The sequence below is a fragment of the Drosophila nasuta genome, chromosome 2L, assembly GCF_023558535.2.
Source record: "Drosophila nasuta strain 15112-1781.00 chromosome 2L, ASM2355853v1, whole genome shotgun sequence".
NCBI lineage: Eukaryota > Metazoa > Arthropoda > Insecta > Diptera > Drosophilidae > Drosophila > Drosophila nasuta.
The window spans coordinates 21,054,709-21,076,133 of NC_083455.1; the positions used below are offsets into that span (position 1 = coordinate 21,054,709).

The window sequence follows — 21,425 nt, forward strand, 5'->3', positions numbered from 1 at the left end:
TACGGCCAAGATTTTATGATCCATTTCTGCGAAACAAGATTTTGCACGTTTGTAGAAAAATGTCTTCGAATTTATTTGTACAACAATTAACTGTGCAGCTTAGGGACATCTTGCACTTTGGTCTATATGGCAGCCATAACAAAATTTCGCTTAACAAATTAAAGGAAAACTAAGTATTCGGCGAAATGGAGGAGAGAATAATGCCGCTTATCATTTAATATAGTGACGTGCGATTTAATCAAATATTGCTTCTTATAATCATCGAAGTTCAACGTGCCATAGATGTAGTTCCGCTGTGTCTGTGTGCGTTGTCCTTCTACACTAAAAACAACAATTTGTACCAAAATAATAAAATTAACACTAAATTTCTGTTGCCTCTCTCTATATCTCCAGCTGGTCGTGGCTTTTCTCGCTGTACATATATTACATACATCATCTGGTTGGCTTGAAACGTTTTGGGATGATTGCATCAGTAGTCAATAGTAATAGCAAATAGGGTATTACTTCGTTCTCTCCATGTCCATCTCCATGTGCAATGGCCACACTACGTGTGAATCTCAAACAGCTTGGCGACCTCATTCAGATCGTCGTAGGTCTTGTTCTGATTGATGATCGTGCGTGCGAGACCAATGCGATTGAATAGATTCCACAGCAGAATGCCCACAATTTTGTCATTCTTCAGATAGAAGATAACGCCCTTGCCGTAGTTGGCCTCCTCATTGGGATCACAGGTGACATCGGCCCCGGTGCTGCCCTCCTTGATCACAGTATCTGTTGTTTTCGAATCGGCGGACACTTCATTATGAGTGTCAGCACGTTTATCTCCATCACTGGGTAGCGCAAAGACGCCCACAGTGGGCAGCGAGGAGTCGACCAAGCCAATGCCTTCGTAACCAATCTCGGGACCCAAATCCGACCAGAACATGCTCTGATGTTGATATGGTTTCTCTGTAATCAAAGGAAATCAGTTAAATGCAAAGTAAGTTTACATTTATATGAATTTACTTACTTGCGCCGGTCATATTCTCGCCTGCCAAGCGTCCAGAGACCACCGAATGATCGTGATGCTCCACTCGTCGTCGACCCAATAATGGATCATAGAAGCATGATGCATCACCAGCTACATACAAGTTACGACGTGCCTCCAGCTCGGCATTGACCACAAAACCGCCCAAGCTGCGATCCACTTCTAGCTTGGAGGGACCAGCCATCGATGTGTTGGGTGTGCAACCCACACAGACCACCACAATGTCCGACAGCAGCGTCATGCCATTGTTAAGTTCCAGCCTCAATTGGGTGTCATCACGATTTGCAGACTTGATGCTGGCGTCGGGTATAACGCAGACACCTTGCGCCTCCATTTTGCGTGTGGTCCAATTGCTCAGATAGTTGGGCAGCACCTTGGACATGTTGCCCTTCTCCTGGAACACCTGATACACTCGTCCCCCGCCATTCTCCTTGGAATAGTGGGCGAGCGAACACGCCAGCTCGCTGCCCACAAAACCATTACCCACAATGGTAATCGAACGCTTCTCGCGCGCATAGCGACGCAGTCGATCAAAGTCTTCGGGTGTGCGATAGACCATCACTTTCTCGCGCACACTGGGAGGAGCATTGCGAAAAACGGGCAGATTCTTTGGCTGAGCTCCGGTGGCAATTAGGCACACCTCGTAGCCAATTTGATAGCCATCGTTGAGCGTGACAATGCGATTCTGTGCATCGACTTTCTTCACGGCGAATCCTTGGGCAACGGCAATGCCTCCATTTGCACTGCTCTCCAACTTCTCGGGATCCACGAAGAACTCTTCCGGCTCAAAGTAGAGGCTGCACAGAGAGAAAAACGAATTAGCGATAGGAAGAAAAAGTCAAGATCAATTTAATTACCTGCGCTCGGAGCCAGTCCATTGCTTGAAGCGATAGTCTTTGATGGGATCCTCGTTGGGATTGGGTGTGTACCACAGTTCCTTGGAGAGTGGTGGTCGCATATAAGGCTTACGGAATTCATTGCTTATCATCAGCACCTTGGCGCGTGCATCGTTCGATTTGATGGCACGAAACGCGGAGAAGGCAGCTGTGCCGCCGCCAATGATCAAATATGGAACCGACGATGGCAACTTGTCCGAGCTGCGAGGTGCTACAAGGAGGGATTAGGTTTAGTAAGCTCTAGTCTAGATCGTCCTTAGACTACCTACTAGTTATGAGGCCAGAGATCTTGGCACGTTTGAGCGCCTCTTCTGAATTGTCGATGATTTCGCCGCTTTCGTCGACAATCGTTTTCTTGGAATCGCGCGACAACAGCCAAGCAATCTGGAGTATATATCATTATTTTAATATATGTGTGGAGGAAAAGGAATTTGTTATACATACAAAGCCACCAGCGAGCAGTGCTCCTAGTGCACCCACAAGGCACTTTAGCTTCAGCTGTTTGTAACGCTCCTCGGCTGCCTTCTTGTCATCATCCCCACCGCCACCACCTCCTGCTCCACCTGCACAGTCGCCGCCACTGCCAAACATTTCGGCAGCAGTTTCGCGACGCAAACGATTGAATTCCTCGCAGGGATCTACGGGCGTCTCTTTGCAGACATCTTTACTAACAGGCTCCGATGGCTTCTCGCACTGCGATGATTTGAGCACATCCTGGGCCGTGGAGTGTGAACGTGTGTCAGCATAGCCCTGCAATACACAGAAAAGATTAATTGAGTAAGATTGTTAATGTATAAAGGTAGTAAAAATGAAATGGATGATTTGCAAGGAATACCAATCGGAAGTGGGGATCTTGAAAGGTATTATAACTCTGGCCATGCTGCGCTTGAACTTCGCTGCTGTGGTGTAGCTTAGTAACTGAACTCTGAGCAACCTCATCGTCCACTTCGGGCACAAACTCAACCGCTTTGGGTACTCGCATGCAGGCATTATGATTTGGATACTTATTTGCTTGTAATTTTGTGCGCGCTTCGAGAGTGCGTTTCTTTACCATTTGATATAAACTGTTGTGTGCCTGCCGCGCGCTGCCTGTGAGATAAGAAAACCATAGTCATTCAGTTAATAATTGTTAAATTACAACTCATGCCGGGTGGCACATAACCTCACTTTGTGGATGCCCACGAATTGAACTTACCGCTGTTGAGGAGCGCCAGCTGGAGACGCTGTGCTGTTTTGGTTGGCGGGCTGATGACGCGTCTGTGGGCCAAAATGTGCGCCTGCCGACAGAACTTGTGACACAAACATCGTACACTCCAAATGCTCATAATACCGATTTGACAACAACGACAAGAACAACAACAACTCTATTCTGAATTGAATTCTATTGGCTTTTCTTGTGTAACAACGAATAGTAGAAACGTGTGTGTATTCTATATAGTATCTATAAATTGGTGATTTTTCTGTTGTTTTCTCGCAGCAAGTGAATTATTTCTCAGAGTGAATATGATTGCAAGTACTTTTGATGATAATGGATGACAACACACATTGTTTTAAATGCGAAATAACACAACTTTTAATTTACATCACTATCTATCACACACCAAATGCACTTGTTTGGCGCTTTGCAGCACTGGTGTCCACAGAGCAAACGCACGTGAGAGTTGCCAAACACTGTTGGCTCCAGCTTACCAGGGCTACTCGGAAAAACGGAAATTCAAAAAACACAAATTCGAGTTACTAATTTATTTAGAATTTTTTATTAGGCACAGGCAGTTTAGTAAATGCTCTTATATGTATTCTAAAGAAACAAAATTCAAATTTGGTGTTTAATATTTTTTCATATTTATTAAGCAAGGCAGATAAATAAATGCTATATTATGTTTGTGCAAAAGTGCGTGTCAAATAAAAAGGGAATTAAATTCTTTTAGCTTATTTATCGGGCACAGTTGATGTCTTGGCCACAGCAGCAGCAGATGCTCCGCTCACTGGCGGCTTTATGCCCATGAGATTGCACAGTTCATTGCGTAGCGGTCGCACCTCAACCAAGGGCAACGTCCAATCGGTTTCGGATAGCAAAGCGAGGATTTCATCCATGTTATCTTCGGGTATTTCAGTAACATCGCCGTGTAACGCCAAGGCTTCATACAATTTTGTGGCTGCTGTCTTGCGCACATGCACATGCTGTAGTCCAAGGAATACTGACATTTTGGAGAGCACCCGCTTGCTCAAGCGAGGCACTTGGACGAGTTGACAAAACGCGCTTATGCTGCTCGCAGTCTTGTAAAGTTTTTTGTAGCCCTTGACCTCCAGATTAAGCAGACGATATATGTCCTCGGCAAACGGATTTGATTCATCATGCAAAACTGCATCAATGGTGCTAGAGGCGATGATGCGTTCGAGGAAACTAAGCATGGGATACGTGACACGTTCGTTTAGCAGATGTGCCTCAAAGTTTTGCACAATTTCGGCGCAGAGACGTGGCACCATCTCCACATGCGAACGCATAAACTGGAAGAGCGCTGTGGAGGCGTATTTGATCTGTAAAATATTAAGTGTAAGCTAAAAAGAAGAACAGGACATTACATCGTTGACTACTTACCAGTGACTCTGTGAGTTGTCCAATGCTGGCGCTTAGACCCAACATCACTCGCTTTGAATAAGCGGGTAAAGCGAGTAGCTCGCAAAATAGGGGGAATGTATGATCCGCAAACAACCAGAGCACCGACGACTCATCGCTGGGGAATATTTCGAGCAGACGTTCGTGATCACGTACATGGGGAATGGCTGGCTGGACGTGTATCAAGCGACAACAGAGACGTCCAGCCAGACCACGAGTACGATCGATTTTCTCCACCGCCTGTTGCATGAAGCCAACCATTGTTTGATGTACGTGCTGTGGCAACAACAGTTCCTTGGGACATTGTGTGATGATTTCATATAGCGCCGTCATTGCTGCCTCACGCACCCAAGCGCCAATGTCGCCACGATTGTCTAAAGTGTACTCATCCAATCCCTGCAGTAGACATTCAATGACTTTGTTGAAGTGCTGGCGATTGCCAAACGAATCTCCGGTGCTGGTTTCGTATCCCACAGTTTGAACCAGTTTCCTTAAAGCATGCACGCTCTCCTTGCGTGCCTCGCTCCAGCGATAGGTTTGCACATTTTCGTGTTCCTCGTGCGCCACTTGTGGTGGCAGCGAATGCTTCACCAGATTGTCCAGCACTGCGCTCAAGTGTGGTCGCAGCATAAATGCGGGTAGCACACCTAACGCAGCTAGGTATCCCATGCGTATGTGCTCCTCTAAATCATTGTCGGCGCCCTTCAAATACGCATTGATGACCAGCTCATTTTCAGTGTGGCGAGAGGATTCACAGTAGTAAGCAGTGCAGAGTTCAGCTAGCGCATCCACGGCATATTCTCGGATTTGTGTCGTTTTGGACACTAGACACATGTCGATAACAGTCTGCCAGCTGCCTGTTAAGCAAAGTGATAAAGTAATAAAGTCAATGTATATTCATTTCTTTTAAAAGATTAATGTCTACTTACCTAAACACTGTTCAGTAACGGGCAGCTTGGCCAAACTACAGTTGCGTATAAAGTTCGCAGTGCATTGCTTCATCAGCTCGCCGCTCATGCCGCGATAGCAGCAACGCTCCAGAAATGTGTGAATCAGTTCGTTCAACTCGGCAATGCGTTGATTGGACAGATAAACGGTACCTTCTGCAGAGGATGTCAGCTCCAATTGCCTGAGAGCCAGCGTAATTTCACCCATGGCCAGCACACAGCCATGGCGAGCATTCACATCAATAGTATCTGTTTTGGCCAGCAGCTGTGGCATGACCACAGCAGCCATGTACAAGGGCGATCGATTCGTTAGCTTATGCAGCGCCTTGGCTGTGAGTTCGCGAATAGCCGAGTCCCAATGTCCCACTTTACGCTGCACCAGATGATCAATCAACGGCTGGCGATACTCTTCGTATTGTGCAATAAAGTCGCTGATGTTTAGATAAGAACTCTGTCGTATGCCCACGGAATAAAAGTCCGTGGTGGTGGAGATCTCAATACCATAGGGGAAATTGCCCAGACGACCCACGCTCTCCTGGAAAGCCGCCGACGCCGCACGTCGGCAATTGATCTCGCGATCAAAGACGGCCACAATTAGCAGACCCGATGAGATCTGTTGCACAAATGGCTTGAGATCATCAGGATTGTAGGCGCGTGCAAATGCCCAGCACATATAGCAGGCGGCATCCCTAATGTGCTGCCCCACCGACATGTAACCTTTCATCTCGTCATAGAAGAGCGCTTGCATCAGCAAGGGCACCAGCTCCCGCAAGCGGTAAGGTAACAGCAGTCCACGCTTGGCGAGCTCAGCGAGAGCCAAACAGCCGCCATGCCACGCCTCATGCGGCTCCAGTGGATTAAGTATGTCGATCACGGAGCCAATCACTTCATCGGCTAGCTCCTTGGGCAGGCGATTAGTGACGCGACCCAATCCCTTGGCCGCACTCCAGCGCACATCGTTCCCTCCGCTGCGCAACGCTTGCAGCAGCTCCTCAATCACATCTTCGATAGCATCAGGCACGACAATCTCATCCCCATCGCCAGCAGCATCATCATCAGCGCCAGACACTGCAGCAGCGTTGCCAGTAGCGCCTGACTGTTGCCCCAGATTGGTGGCCAACGAGCGTGTGCCTGTCCAGCATGCATATATACATAATTAAAAAGTCTATGAAGTGAAGTTGATTACTTACCGCGCTTGTAGCGCCAGCTGGCAATGCGTGGCTTCAAATGCACCAGCCCCAGACGCTGCACAATCTTCACGTAGTATTTGTACTTGAGGAAATCGTTGACATCCTTGTACTGACACGCCACAATCCATTGCAACAGTTTGTCCGCATATGGCAGCAAATCCTCGCGCTTGCCATGCTTTAGTATAGCTGCCACAGCAGCCAGCTGACCGAACTTGACCTGCAAGGTGTCAGCCTGATGCTGTTCGATGACCCAGTCGAGAAAACGCTCCAAATACAAGTCCTTGATGTCTGCACGCACAAAATACTTTGCCGACAAATAGGCAGCCATGCTGCTGCAGGTGTCGTTGGTGGATGCATACAGCTTGCAAAGCTCAAAGATACGTTCCATTTTGGAGGAAGCTTGCGGCATATTCACATGGTTCACCACACAGTTGTTAACAGGCGTTGTTGCATACGCATCTAAGCGAGACATGTGAAAGGGATTGAGCACCAGGATGGACATCCAGAGAAGCAGCACATAGCGTGTCTCCCAATTGGCAAACTCTTTGGGATCCTGTTGACTCAGCAGTTGCAGCACAAATTCCAGATCGCTCAGTTCGTGGGGCATAAACTTGACAAGCACTTTATAGGTGCGCACTTTGCTAATAATATACAAATACTTGAATGCAGCATCTCGTTCACCAGCTGCCGACTCCGATTGTCTGATTTTGCCTAGGAGGCGCGAAAGCAGCAACTCCAAATGGGGATCCAGCAGATGGGGCTGCTCTTGGTAGCGCGACAAGACTTCGGTGTATTGCTCAAACTCACGCTCAAAGCTTCGGTCTTGTATGGGCTTCATGGCGTCAATCATGGCCAGCACTTGGTCCAGTTCAGAGAATAGCTCGAGCGTGTTCGCCGGCAAATCTTCATCCTTGACATCGTCGCTTTGCAACATTCTTGCGTTTTATTAAATAAATCAAGGAATTTTCAAACAGCCGGCACAACAAACACAAAGCACAACTTGAACCGTTTCGGTTTCCCTACTGTTTCAGTGTTTCGTTTCTATATCGTTTCACGCAAATATGATTCACAATATCGATAGCCCAAACAGCTGTTATGGCCAGGGATGGCAATGTGATTGTTATCGTTCTGCAATACTATTCTAGCGATTTGAGTACGATACAAGATTTTGTGTCCCTGGTACTTTTGGGTTCACTTCATAATTATTTTGTAGCTTTTGAAGAATTTCTCAAGATTGTGTTCGATTATTTATGTTTGGTGTTTAATTAACTACCTGCGATAGACGTAATATCACGTTTTATCGTGTGTGCCTTTGGCGTTGCAGCCCAGCCCTGGCTAAAAACGCTGCATTTTTGTTTACACGCAGTCAAGCAAAACTTTCCCATTTTGTATTCGCTACAAATTCGTTTGAATGCAATGAAACTGGATAATTATCGTTTGATCGTCGAGGTGGGACGAAGACGTGCGCTATGGGACTCCACCATGCAGTTGTCACAACGCAAAGATGTGGGCAACATGCAATGGGACGAGGTGGCTTCTATTATGGGAACTGATGGTATGCTTATCTTTTGGTATACATGTGTATGTATTTTTTTTGTTTTTTATTCATTTTATATTATTTCAGTGAGCACTTGCAAGAAGCGCTTCAAGGGATTGCGCGACAGCTATCGCGCCGAAGTGCGCAAAATACAGCGGCGAAGTATTGATCACTCCAACTGGCCTTACTTTCGACCTCTGGAATTCCTGCGCAATATTTTCGATCCTGATCAAATGGTTCCATTTGCACCTTTGCCTTTTAACATTGACAGCGATTGCAATGAGAGCGCTGATCTGCAGAAACTCGATGATTTTGTCATAGATGTGGACAACGATGATTCGTTTGACTTTGAGATCATGGGTGATATTTTCAAGCGAGAAACTTCCGACGCTACAGGCCCTGACTCGGGTTCCGATATGTCATCAGTAGCCAAGCACAACAACTACGATATGTCCACTGCATTGTCTCACAATCGATCAGATATGCATACCTCACCCGGATTGTTATCACCACTGCCAAAAGCGCCGACAGCGAAGCGGACGCGATATCGCAGGAATTCCGCAGATGCATACAGGTGTGCGAATGGCCGAGCGACGTCCCCAGCCCCAGTCCAAAAAACAACATCAGCTGTTGCTGCTGCTGCCGATGTGGCTAAAGATGATGCGGATCATAACTTTCTTGTCAGTCTGCTGCCGCATATGAAAACGCTGTCGACGCTGAACAATATGAAATTCCGCACAGAAGTTAGTCGTTTACTAATGGAGCTCAATCAGCAGGATATGCAGCGGGAAACCATCCAACAGAGTTCGCCAAGTTTGCCCAAATTAATCCCAGCACCAGCGTCAACTAATCATGGCTTTCATCAGCAGGCTAACTCTAAGTACAATGGGAACAACACACAAACTAATGGCAGCATTTATGCTGCTCAGTGTTCCATTATAGAGTGTGATGTTAAGATAGAGAATGAGCCTTTATTTTAAGAGATCAGAATTTTATTGTATATACAATTGTATACATCTCATAGTAGTAACAGTTATTAATTGGCTTCATCCAAAAGTAATTTACATTAACATTTATATTACAAAGATCCCCGCAAAAACATTCTTATATACACTATCGTATCCATCATATTTGTAGTCACAAATATAAGATTGCATCTTTATCTTTTCGAATAGCTATAAGTGTTAGACTTTTACAGTTCTTAGTGTAAAATTTTTTTGTAATAAAAAAAAACGAACAACGTATGCCATTGTAAACTTATATATTTCATTTTAATTCTAAAATATCCTACTTGTCAATTTAAATTTAAGCTAGTGTTCGCTGGTATGCGTTGTGAATGGCAAACCAATGTAGAGTTGCGCATTGTGAATTTGAGTTGTGCGTTGTGAATGATAGATGAGTCAGCTGTTGCGTTTTCAAAGCTAAAAGTGCATGGGAAGCACAATCGTAAATTGTTGAAAATTATCGAGTTTGCCGTGTGATAAAATCCCACCACCATTTTTCTGTGTTCCGCCTAATTGTGCAGTTGTGTGCGAGTGCGCTACCTAATTAGTTATTATACACAAGAAGATGGGCGACAGTTCGGACGAGGAGAACTTGGGCACCGACTGGTTGCCGTATAGCGAACGCGAAGATTGGGCCGATGTGACACCGCTGCCGCAGGACGATGGCCCCAATCCGGTGGTGTCCATAGCCTACAGTCCCAAGTGTAGGTACATTATATTAAATGAGAATAATTATTTAATCACTTACAATTATAGTTCGTGAGGTGTTTGATTACATGCGAGCGATTATCGCCAAAGGCGAAAAGTCGGAACGTGCCTTGAAACTAACGACAGAAGCACTCAACTTGAATCCGGCCAATTATACTGTGTGGCAATATAGACGCGATATATTGCGGGAACTTGATGCCGATTTACAGGATGAACTGGACTATCTGGACGATGTGATTAGACAGAATGCCAAAAACTATCAAGTCTGGCATCATAGACGCGTCATCGTTCAGATGATGAACTGCGCTCAATGGGAGCTCGAGTTGACACAGAATGCACTAGACAACGATGGCAATGCCAAAAACTATCATGCCTGGCAGCACCGTCAGTGGGCCATACGCACCTTTAAGTGAGTGTTAGGTTCTTTACTTCTTAATTATTTTGCAACTCAATACGTTTTTTTGCTTGCAGTCTTTACGATGATGAATTGGAGTTTGTGAATCGTTTGATCAGCGAGGATCAACGTAATAATTCCGCCTGGAATCAGCGCTTTTTTGTGTTGAAGCATTTGGGTTTCACACCTGAGGTGATCGAACGTGAACTTCTATATACTATGAATCACATACGTGTGATCAAAAACAACGAAAGTGCCTGGAACTATTTGGTGGGCGTACTGCGTCAGAGTCCAAGTGGAAAGCTTAATAGCTCCCCTGAAGTGGTGCAGTTTAGCGAGGGTCTCTACACGGCCGGCAATCGTTCTCCATATCTGCTCGCCTTCTTGATCGATTTGTATCAAGAGCAGGCCAGCGAGAACAATCAGTTGGCTCAAAAAGTTTACACACTGTGTGAGGACATGGCCAGCAAACATGATGTCATTAGGCGCAAGTACTGGAGCTATGTGGCCGAGCATTTGAAGACACAGCTAAGCAAGCCTTCGACAACGCAATAGAGTAATAACTTCGCGCCGCTTATGCTGAGTTTTAAACAATGTACGTACCGCAGACCTCGTTTATACTGAAAATACATACCATATTAGACCATAACAGTTGGTAAAGTGTTTTGACTGTTCTGGAATATTGAATCGACGATCTTAAACTTTCTATTGGTATGATTGTACAATATTACTTACCTTTTTACGCTTTACGAGTTAGTCTGATTGTTAAGCTATTTTTTGAATAGAGCCTCGCCAAGGCAACTTCCAATGTTTCTTACCCAATATTTGTTCAACTATCGAGGTTGTGTAGTATGTGTGTTTGTACACGTAATTTTCATTAACAATTAACAAGATAATTGTGAGCGCATTCTAAGTTAGTTTTTTTCTTTTGTTATCTATGCGCCAATTATTATCTCTCGCTGCTGCAGTGGGATAAAAACTAGAGGACGGAGTGCTGCTGTCTCAATATTGGTATTTATTTAAATTTGCTTCATTTTCATCAGTTTTGTTTAGTTCGAGTACATACAATATAGCAGTTGTAATATATAACGTGTTCTTTTTTTGTTTGTTTTTTTTTTTTAATTTTTCTTTTAGTTTTCTTTTTGTCATTTTTAATTTGATTTGTTGCGTATATTTTTTTTGAGTTTTCATAATGGAAAATTGTCAATAGGCAAAGGCAAAAATGAATTATTACTCGGCGCTCAACGATTTGAGAAACTTTTTGCAGTTTTGTGTAATCAAGTTGTAGCCATGGTTATTAATTATTTCCTACCTTTGCATAATAAGTACGTACTTAAAATAAAGCAGAAGACATCTTTGGCGTGTTTTTATTTTCATTCATTCATTTGTTTCTTTCTCGGCTAAAAAATATTTATTTTATGTAGGAGCAAAAAATCATTAAGTACTCTTTTTGCATATAGTTTAATAAAATTTCGTAATAGTAAAATATATATTTGTGTTTTTTTTTGTTGTTCTTCACTTTGTTTAGTTTTTTCTTTTCTTGTTACGCTTTTGTTTTTGTTTGTCATTTTGGGTATATATATAAATTTGAAAAAGCCTATAAATCCAAATGTATTTTCAAAATCAAAGCATTATCTCGCCTGGGCCAAGCTAATTGAGATGTTCACTTGAGTACAATCAAATAAAATATTAAATTGAAATCGTCAAAAGCTAAGTAGAGTTACTATAAAGATTTTTAGGGAGGGAGTAGAGTGTTGTACATGGCCCATTTACAAATAGAGAAGTGTACGAGTATCGTAAAATATTTGGTACCAAAACCGTTTTATCATTTTACATAATTGATTTACCTGTTCTGAGTTTGCGTGGAGCCATAGAGAAGTTATTTTTGTTTATCTTTGTAGTTGAGTGAGTTGTTCTGGTTGTTGTTGTGTTAGTTTGTTTTTGTGTGTGTGTGTTTTTTTTTAACAATTTGATATATAGATATATTTATATATATAGTTTATAATAAATTTATACGCTCCATGATTTTGTTTTTGTTTCGCACTTAGCCGTCATCGTCTTGCTACAATTGTTGGATTTCATTTTGTAAAAGCATTTTTAGCAAAAAATTAAAAATTTCTTTCATTATTTGTGTTTGTTCTTTTCTAAAATCGGATCTCCAGCGTGTTCTCCGTGGTGTACATTTTATTCCTTTATTATTTTTGTTTAGTTCATTACGTAGAATTCATTAGACTCACCTATGTCTTTTTTTTTGTATTTAGTTTTCAATTGTTTTCAATGTATATAAAATAAATCATTTTCTGACTAACATTCGTCTCGATTAGCAAATTGATCGTACTGAAAACACGCTGCGCTTTTGTGTGAGGAAGCTTCATTTACCATCTATAAATATACTCGTACATAGATAAATGTAAATACTATGTAGATACTTTATAAACTTCTGTTCTGTTTCTGTTTCGGTTTCTTATTCATTTGTGTTTTGTTTAGCTTTTAATATAATTGTTAAAAAATTAACGCCACTTGTGCCTTGCAATGTTTCGAGTTGAATCGACACGACGCGACGCCACAATCCTGTCCTGTCCCCTAAAGGTGCCTACATCTAGGTGCTTACAACTTTACATACATACATATTCCATATATTTCCGTTTACTTCTTTTTCGTATCATCCATAAGTGTATATATAGCATTCAATCGTTCAATCTGTAACTCTCTGTTATTGAGGGGGGCGCAAAGCTCTTGGAGCCGCTTTGTTTTTGTTTTTGTTTTCGTTTTTTTTTTTGTTTTATGTGTTTTTTGTTTTGTTTTTGTTCTACTTATCCTCGCCGATGCCCTCATCAGTTGTGGTCTTACGCTCTCTAGCCTCATCGTTGCTGATATCACATTTTTCAGCCAACATATCCTCGATGCCCTCGTCGTCAACAGTCTGACTCTCGCCGGGTACTTGCTTCACACGACGCAGCTGGACGACACACTCGTCGTCGTCGTTGGCCTGAGGTAGCGGCGGAAACTTGGCATAGGATGTGTTACTGATGGTGCCCACAGTACTGTCCTCATAGCAATCGGGGGTCATGCGGACGCGGCATGTCTCGTATGCCTTGACATAGCCCAGTTTCGTATACAGATTCCTCGAGGCATCATTATGTGGACGTATCACAACAAACGGTGTGTAGCCGCGCTCAATCACAAGCTGGGTCAACGCTTTGGCCAGACGGATGCCATAACTGCAAAGCGAAAAGTATAAGTAAAACTCTATCATAAATTATTCGCTGATGTCCACTCACCCCATGCGTCGATAGTCTGGACGTGTTTGCATCGAAAACATTGCGCCATAGTATGAATGGACCATCCATGCGGCCAGCTCGTTGGTATCCTTGCGAAAGATTCCCAAACCGGGCAGCACACGCACGAGTATATCAAACAATTTGACGCATTCGATTTCATTGGCCGGATATAAATCGTGTATGCCCTGGACATTGTCGAGTGTCAGCAGTCGCATCTCTGCATCATCGGGCAACGGGTCAAGCTCGAGGTCCGTGTTGAGCTTGTTACACACATAGATATCACCACTTAGTCGCTCCATCAGCCCAATTTTCGAATAGAAATCATCCAGGCGATTCATAATTGCGATGTGCGTAAAGTTCAGGTACAATGGCTTCTGCCAATCTATAAGTACATCTTCGGTGCGCATCAGATCGACATGCTCGATTTGTGCGGATGGACAAAATATGCCAAAAGCTTGGTATATATTGTTGTAGGGCTAAACAAGTGTTATATGATTGTTATTTATTGATGGTTATGCTATTCGATTATACTAACCGTAAGCGTGCATCCTGGAAAATGTAATATTATCGGTTTTTCGGGCCAATCTTTAGCAACATAAAACTTGAAATCCCAAATACGATCATTCAGGTACGTTTTAATGGTTTGATGAAACTGCAAGCAAACAATACGTATAATTTATATGAATCTTTTTATGTAATATATTACCTAATATTTCACTTTGAGAGAGCTTCCGAAATAAATTGGAATATTCGCAGTTAGGACTTGTTTTATATGTACTATAATAATACTATTCTAACTTCTATAACTTCCTTATACATTCTTTTCAAACTTTCTCCTATTAAAATGTTGATGAACCATGTTCTGTGGGTACTTTGTTATAAATAAAGTACGCAATTAACTTTACTGATTATCCATATAACAAATCGTTTTCCATTCCTTGCCTTTATTTTAATATAAATTCAAAGGGCAACTAAACTGCATTCCAAAGATGCCTTTTAATAACACAGGATCCCGTGCTGTTGATTATACACTATTCAAATTTTATTTCTACGTGGAATATTTGAGCTGTTCTGCTGAAATGCTGCTAATATAATAGGCCGGGGTAGGCGGTGTCGGAGCCAAGCGGGGTTAGGTCAGACTTGGTAATAGGATTAGCTTCAAAATTAGTGTACGTTTTTATGGCAGCAAATTGTTTTCGCCTCGTTTTTTAGCACTCCCCCTGGCATATGAACGTGTATATACAATAGTATATATAGCATGGTATAAATCGAAAAATCGAAACTTTAACCAGCAAAGCAGCAAGGCAAGGAGGCAAACTCCAATGTCGGCCCAATTGTTGTTGAAACTGGTGCCAAGCCAAATAGTTTAGCTGTCGAGCTGCCACCCTCCTCTGAGGGGCCTGCCCACTTGCCACTTACTACTTGCCGCTGCCGCTTGCCACAAGGCGTTGCGAACAATGCAACGGCATGAGCAGCACGAGGCGAACTTGAACACGTGATGGCGAATGCAAACTTGGGAGCGAGGGATGGGCGCAAAATGGCGAGGGCATTTCACAAATTGAAGTGAAACGGGCGTAAACAGCGAAAACAGGTCAAACATCAGCGATGGGTCTCTTTCAGTTTCAGATTTAGATACAGATACACAGGTTTGAGATTGCATGACTTGCGGTCTATGTGGCCCAGCCCTGGTTACTGGCAACTCGCAACTCGTAACTTGCAACTCCGTTTATACAACAGCAACAATTGCTTAAATTATCTGAGAAACGGGGCGTGTCTAGTGTGAAAAAATACTCGTACTTATTTATTTATGCGCTCTTCAACTAGATGAAAGATACTGAATTGTAAGAGTAAGCTGGAGGGAAGAGGGAAGAACATACCTTTAATGATTCCGGCAGATAGCGTTCTAAAGTTACCAAAATTTCTGGAAGCTCTGATTCATGCACCAAACGAAAGTGTCTACCTTCAGGAATGATTTCCATTTCTGTAAAATAAAAAAAAAACCAAAAGATAAATACATTGAAATATGAATATTACATTAACATTATTTATGCGATGTGGAGCATTTAATAATCGCAAATGTTTATCAAGTCTAAGTGCAGTAGGTTTATTCTATTATTATTTTTATTTCTATTTTTGAATGACGCCCACGTCGTGTCCCTTTTGAAGGTCTCACGTTTTGGCCTCAGCCAAGGCCACAAAAAGAAAAAAAGCCCACAATCAAATGCGGTTAGGGGAAAGAGATGCAAAGCCAATGCTGATGACAGATACAATTTTGACGATGATGTTGTCATTTTGAGCTAATAGTATATATCCGCTGACAGCACTCCCAACTCGGATATGTAATAAGTAACTTCCTTCGTCATAATCAATCGATCCGAGTGCCATCATCTCTCTATCTCAAGTCGAAACCAATTAGGTTTTATGACACGTTAACTGGAGCAATTTAACAGTTTGCTTTGGCATCTCATTTACATAATACTCTCGCTTTCAACGTTAAAGAATCCATGAAATATTTATGAATTCTACACGTGATATAAAATACTTTTGAAATGGCATAATGTAAAATAGACAAATTAATTATGAGTTAATTAGCACAAAAAAAATTAATGAATTCCAAAACTATTAAAAAATGTTATAAGTTAGCTACGGCATCTAATTTGCCTAATACCTTTGCATGAAATTCCTCAGATACAAAATAAATTGTAAATTTCCTAATTTAAGTTGGTTTGGTTGAAGCCTATGGAACAATAATTATATTCATATGTATAAATAGAATTTTAGTATTTCTGGAACCCACAAGATGTAGTTTCAAGTGTATATTTCTTGAGCTAGCTCTTAGTTTCTATCAAGAATTTTAGGAGTCGAATCGACCACCTTTAAGATGGAGCAAAGTTAATGGTTAAGTTTTCTATGTTCTCTATTGGTTAGTACTAAAAATAGCTAATATTATTTAGTAATATAATATAATATAACCCTCGAGATCTTCACTCACTTGTACTCTTCCCACTTCACTTTTAACCCGACTCTTTAAGCTCGCGCTCTGTTACCAAGTGTCGATCTATTTTCCTTCAAGCCAAGCATAAGCCAGTCTTCTCAATTTCACCATGATATTCTTCGCTATTCACCACAAATATCTTCAGCTTTTTGGGGGTGTTGTGTAAACGATCGCGAAAAATCAAAAAGTAGACATAGTCTTTAATTTCAAATACATATATCTATGATGTTTGCGACCGCAATATATTTGTCCCCTCACACTATTCTTTCGGTGATTGACTATCTAAATGCTAACTGTGCTGGCTGCTTGACTATTTGACTGATGGATGATGTGATTGATTGGCCTAAACAGCGAATATAATATTGACGTTGTCTTTGCCGTTGTTTTCCAGTTCCAGTTCCTGTTACTGGGTTACTATGACTATTTATTACCAGCTATTTGTGTCGAAGCCACCGACGACGCCCAACAAGGCGGCGCAAATATGTAATAACAAAATGCCCTTTCTGCATAGCTGGCGTGTTGAAATTAGTCTGAGTATTAGTATTAGTCATGTTCTCGAATACTTATGGATGTGCGAGGCAGCCACTCTACTCAGAGTGTAGGTGTGTGTGAGTGTGTAGGTGTATTTGTGTGGGACACGCAGCTGCAGGTCGGGTCAGACACTCGGACAGAGGCGAGATGTGTCTGCATATTTGCACGTACAGCTCAGACACGGTCATGTTGCTGTAAAAGGAGACAATGCAGACGGACGGATGGGGGAAGGACATCTCCGGAACGGATCACAGACGTATTTGTGCGGTGCTTATAATACAAAATCAATACAAAGCATTGCTAATCTGATGTTCAAGTTGTGAGACGAACAATCGAGGCAGGTGGCAGGTGTTAGCTGAAAGATGTATGTGTGTGTGTGTGCACGTCAGGGATTGTATGTAGTAGATGCATTGCTATCATCAGAGACAACTGACCCGACCGAACATCTGTTCATATTACCGCTACTTTTTTTTGTTGTTTTGTTTACTTAGCCGATAAAAATACCGTTGACATTTCGCACAGTGGCACCCCGGGGACAACGACGACGGCGACGTCGGCAAGACGCAGGCGCGTCGCCAGACTGAATGCGATTACCTTTGCGATTGCGATTCTCAGATCTATGGCTCAATCCTATAATGATTCCCATTACCATTGCTATTCCCCATAGCTCCCGCTGTGCGCGTCGCACTTGCCAGCCAATTAATTTTTGTTTTTGGCCCAATTATTGCAGTGCGGTGCCTGTGATGCGTTAATTTCGAATACCCTAACTATAGGGTAGCAGGATCGTGCGGCATATTGTCATGTTGTGTATTTTTGGTTATTCTTTGATTTTGCTTAACAACATTCTAAGTTTTTTATGAGCAAGTTCATGTTGGATAGAGCTACCTATTGAATGAAGTTTCTAACTAAAATAATATTATTACCGTGCTTCAACAACCTATAGCATTTCATGTTATTACAATATAAATATTTTTTATAATTTATTATGATTTGGTAGCCTAATTGTCGGGTAGAAGGATCAATTTTAAATGTCGCCTAAAAGCAGGCAACGTTTTTTAACTAGTTTTTGTCAAGCGCAGTTTGGCGCAGGATTAGTTAAGTGATTAAATGGGTTGAATTTGTGACAAAAACATTATTAACAATGCACTATACAAATTAATAATTATTGTTGCGTATGAATATGTTTTGTACAACTAATTTTGAAAACCTTTAAAGAAAATTAAAAAAAACCTGTAATTTCAAGGCTCTCAAAGGCAATCTTATTGCACTGATAATTTGAAAATTGTGAATGAGGAACTGTTATTTAAAAATATTATTATTAAAAAATGTAATTTCAAAGCTCTTCATTCTCTTCATTCAATCTTACAGCACTGATAATTTTAAAATTGTGAATGAGGAACTGTTATTTAAAAATATTAAGGTCACTTCTAAATAACTTGATGCATTTTTAAAGAGTATTTGCGTTTCGATCCTTCGATAAAACTGCTGTTTTCTGCAGATACTCTCGATATAGCATGATGTTCATGGGCGAACAGAAAGTACTAATTGACATGCACATGTGCTCACACACAGCATACCAGAGACGCAGAAGGGGGAGAAGGGGATGCTGTGCGACATTGTCAATAATTTGCGAATGCAATGCAAGTTTTGTAAAAGAACTTGGATGATGCATTTCTTATAAATATGGGACTAATGCTGAGAGTTTGGTTATCAAATGCAGTGAAAGCACTTACAAAATATTAAATCCGTTGACCTTGTATGAATTTGTTGCTGTTGCGGCTGCTGTTGTTGTTGCGGTTGTTGTTGTGGCTGTAGCTGCTGCTGTTGCTGCTGTTGATGTGGTTGCTGCGGTGCTGGCAATCCCTTTATTACCAATCCGTTGTGCTGCTTTTATTAATAGTTGAGCTTTTTAAATTTTATAGTTATGGCAAATGTTGGTTATATATTTTTAAAAATTTGTTTTTAAATAATTTGTTATTTTTCTTTAGTTTTTGGAAAAAAACGTGCAGTATGAAAATAAGTTTTATTTTATAATTATTATTTTTATATGCGAATCACAGATGCTCTTTTATTATTTATAAATTTTTGTTGTTGTTTCTTTTTGTCGAGTGCTTTTCGAATTTATGAATTTCAAAAATTTGTTCTTGAGTAATTTGTAATATTTATTTTTAATTAGTTGTTATTGAGATTTTGTTAGTTTGTTGGTTGTTTTTTCCTTGCCGTAGTTATTTTTGGGGTCTCTGATATAATTTGTATGTCTTTTTTTGTCTGTCAGCTTCTGTTGGTTAGGCCTTCATGAATGGAGGCAGGCCGATATCCGATACGAAGACGAACACACGATGCGATTTTGTATGCGATTGCGAAGTATTGAAGTTCTGTTGCTGCTGCTGCTGTTGTTGTTGTTGTTGTTGCTGCTGCGACTGCTGCGGATGCTTTGACTACTATTGCTGCTGCTGCTGCTGCTATTGTTATTGAGTTGTTGCCGAGACCCTTGCGTCGTTTAGTATGTGTGTGTGTTGTTGTTGTTGTGTTTTGGCCCCCCGTTGCACCTCCTCCACAGACAGGCCTAACCAGCGAGGCAAGCCCGATTTTGTTGTTTAGGTTCTTGTTGTTGCTTCTTGTATCTTTGTTTGTGTGATTTTCTGTTTCTGTTTTTGTTTTTGCCTTTGCTTTGCTTGTAGTATTGTGTATCGTCAGCAGATACAACAACAGGCGTGTGCTAGTCCAGCATGGCGGCTGAGGACGACCAGAGTAGCAGTTGATGGAGATGGCAATTCTGTTGATTTCTTCTGCCGCTGCTGCTGCTGCTGTTCTTGTTGTTGCACTCACACTTTTTCGTTTGTCGCTTATTCGATCGCTCGCTCGCTTTTGAAAGTACGTTTTTTTTTCTTCGTTCCAATTTATGTATTTTCACGAAAATTGATTTTCTGCGTTGTTGGCCTGGTTTAGCTTCAGCCTCAGCTTCAGCTTGTGGTCGTCGTTCTGGTTGAGGTTGCGGTTACTCTGCTTACTGCTGCAGCTGTACTCACTACTGTTGCCGCTGTCTGCTGGTGCTCCTGCTGTTGCTGTTGTTGTTGCTTGTAATTGCCTTGGGTATCCTTGTGCGGCGCCTGCTTTTTTTTGGGGGGGGGGGGGACTTCAGAAAGAGTTGCAAGTTATATGGTAGGCTGGCTTGCTCCAAGGACGCGCCACTTGGACACACAGAGGCAAGGCAAACACACTCACACGAGGGTACACGAGACACACACGCGGCGCACACACAAGCACACACAAATCAAAGACACACACACGCACACTTTAACTCTCGCCTCGTGATGAAATTGAATTTGTCTTAATTTTATTGTGTGTGTTTAACTTTCGTTGCTGCTGCCCTTTTTTCTTTCTTCTTATATTTTTTTTGCAATGCGTTCCAATTCGTTGTGGCTGTGTGTGGTGCTTGGATGTAGAAGAGGTGTTTGTGTTCTGTGGTTCTGGAATTATTCGCAAAAGAGACCGAACTAATCTGACTGACTGACGACAACGAACTGATTCTGAATCCAAGGAGCACAACCAGATGTTGCCACAAGTTTCTATAATTATGTACATGTATGCGAATATACGTATGTGTGTGTGTGTGTGTGTGAGTGAGTGTTGCGAATCGACACTGCAACGTGGCAACGTCGTCGTCATCGTCGTATTGCCGACGCCTGCCTTTTGTTGTTGGTGCTCTTGTTGCCGCTGTCGTTGTTGTCGTTCTTCTCGTTGTCGCTGTCGCTGTCGTTCTTGTCGTTGTCGTTGTCGTTATTCTCGGCTCTCGTCTTCGTCCTCGTCTCGTGTTTTGCGTGTCGGTTTGTTTTTCCTACTCTCGCTGTGGCTGCTTCGACTACGTCAGGCTGCTTGCCATCGCCCTTAAGGTAAACAATCTTATTAATCATCTTGCCCACGTTCGCTACCTGAAGCTGAAGCTGCCAATTTGCCGTAGTTTAATGCTGTAGGGAAATGTGCCCAATTTTCGTTGCCTACTTTTAGGCCACAAACTAAAATTCTCATTCCAAAGAATTCTTAAATTTGTAACATGTAATTGAATATATATTTCATTACATTTCTTATATAATTATGGCCTAACATGTCTTAAGCAAGTAATACTCCAATTTAAATATGGTAATATTTATCCATTAACATTTCATTTATTTATTAGAAATCATAATTGCTCTATATTAAGTAGTTACTCCCTTTACCCTATTAGTGTATTGTGTCTTCGTTTTATGCTGGCCAGTTGTTTATGCATGTTACCAGCACATGTAAATGCCGCCTGCATT

General features: G+C 41.9%; 5 protein-coding genes across 6 annotated transcripts; 2 read left to right on the forward strand and 3 right to left on the reverse strand.

Annotated features, from left to right (window-relative positions):
- Positions 1-214: 214 nt before the first annotated feature.
- On the reverse strand, positions 215-3,510 carry LOC132796589 (putative apoptosis-inducing factor 1, mitochondrial). 2 transcript variants are annotated; one of them, XM_060807812.1, is made up of 7 exons: positions 3,119-3,510; positions 2,759-3,012; positions 2,368-2,673; positions 2,193-2,307; positions 1,885-2,134; positions 1,010-1,824; positions 215-948 (listed from the first exon to the last, which is right to left on the reverse strand). In XM_060807812.1, exons 1-7 carry the CDS (start codon positions 3,246-3,248, stop codon positions 545-547), a joined length of 2,274 nt encoding a protein of 757 aa, XP_060663795.1. In that variant the 5' UTR covers positions 3,249-3,510; the 3' UTR covers positions 215-544. The 2 variants fall into 2 exon arrangements, with proteins under 2 accessions (XP_060663795.1, XP_060663805.1); XM_060807822.1 differs by having other exon boundaries at positions 2,975-3,012; positions 3,119-3,507.
- On the reverse strand, positions 3,455-7,716 carry LOC132796571 (tubulin-specific chaperone D). The gene is made up of 4 exons (XM_060807794.1): positions 6,678-7,716; positions 5,470-6,618; positions 4,523-5,397; positions 3,455-4,461 (listed from the first exon to the last, which is right to left on the reverse strand). Exons 1-4 carry the CDS (start codon positions 7,609-7,611, stop codon positions 3,853-3,855), a joined length of 3,567 nt encoding a protein of 1,188 aa, XP_060663777.1. The 5' UTR covers positions 7,612-7,716; the 3' UTR covers positions 3,455-3,852.
- Positions 7,717-7,838: 122 nt separating this feature from the next.
- Positions 7,839-9,428, forward strand: LOC132796616 (uncharacterized). The gene is made up of 2 exons (XM_060807859.1): positions 7,839-8,232; positions 8,302-9,428. Exons 1-2 carry the CDS (start codon positions 8,094-8,096, stop codon positions 9,192-9,194), a joined length of 1,032 nt encoding a protein of 343 aa, XP_060663842.1. The 5' UTR covers positions 7,839-8,093; the 3' UTR covers positions 9,195-9,428.
- An 87-nt stretch (positions 9,429-9,515) lies between these two features.
- On the forward strand, positions 9,516-10,966 carry LOC132796624 (protein farnesyltransferase/geranylgeranyltransferase type-1 subunit alpha). Its single transcript, XM_060807870.1, has 3 exons — positions 9,516-9,922; positions 9,975-10,335; positions 10,398-10,966. The coding sequence occupies exons 1-3, from the start codon at positions 9,784-9,786 to the stop codon at positions 10,873-10,875; spliced, it is 978 nt and encodes a 325-aa protein (XP_060663853.1). The 5' UTR covers positions 9,516-9,783; the 3' UTR covers positions 10,876-10,966.
- Positions 10,967-11,312: 346 nt separating this feature from the next.
- On the reverse strand, positions 11,313-20,657 carry LOC132796606 (uncharacterized). Its single transcript, XM_060807846.1, has 5 exons — positions 18,861-20,657; positions 15,479-15,582; positions 14,137-14,253; positions 13,602-14,077; positions 11,313-13,541 (listed from the first exon to the last, which is right to left on the reverse strand). Exons 2-5 carry the CDS (start codon positions 15,578-15,580, stop codon positions 13,130-13,132), a joined length of 1,107 nt encoding a protein of 368 aa, XP_060663829.1. The 5' UTR covers positions 15,581-15,582; positions 18,861-20,657; the 3' UTR covers positions 11,313-13,129.
- Between the last annotated feature and the right edge of the window lie 768 nt (positions 20,658-21,425).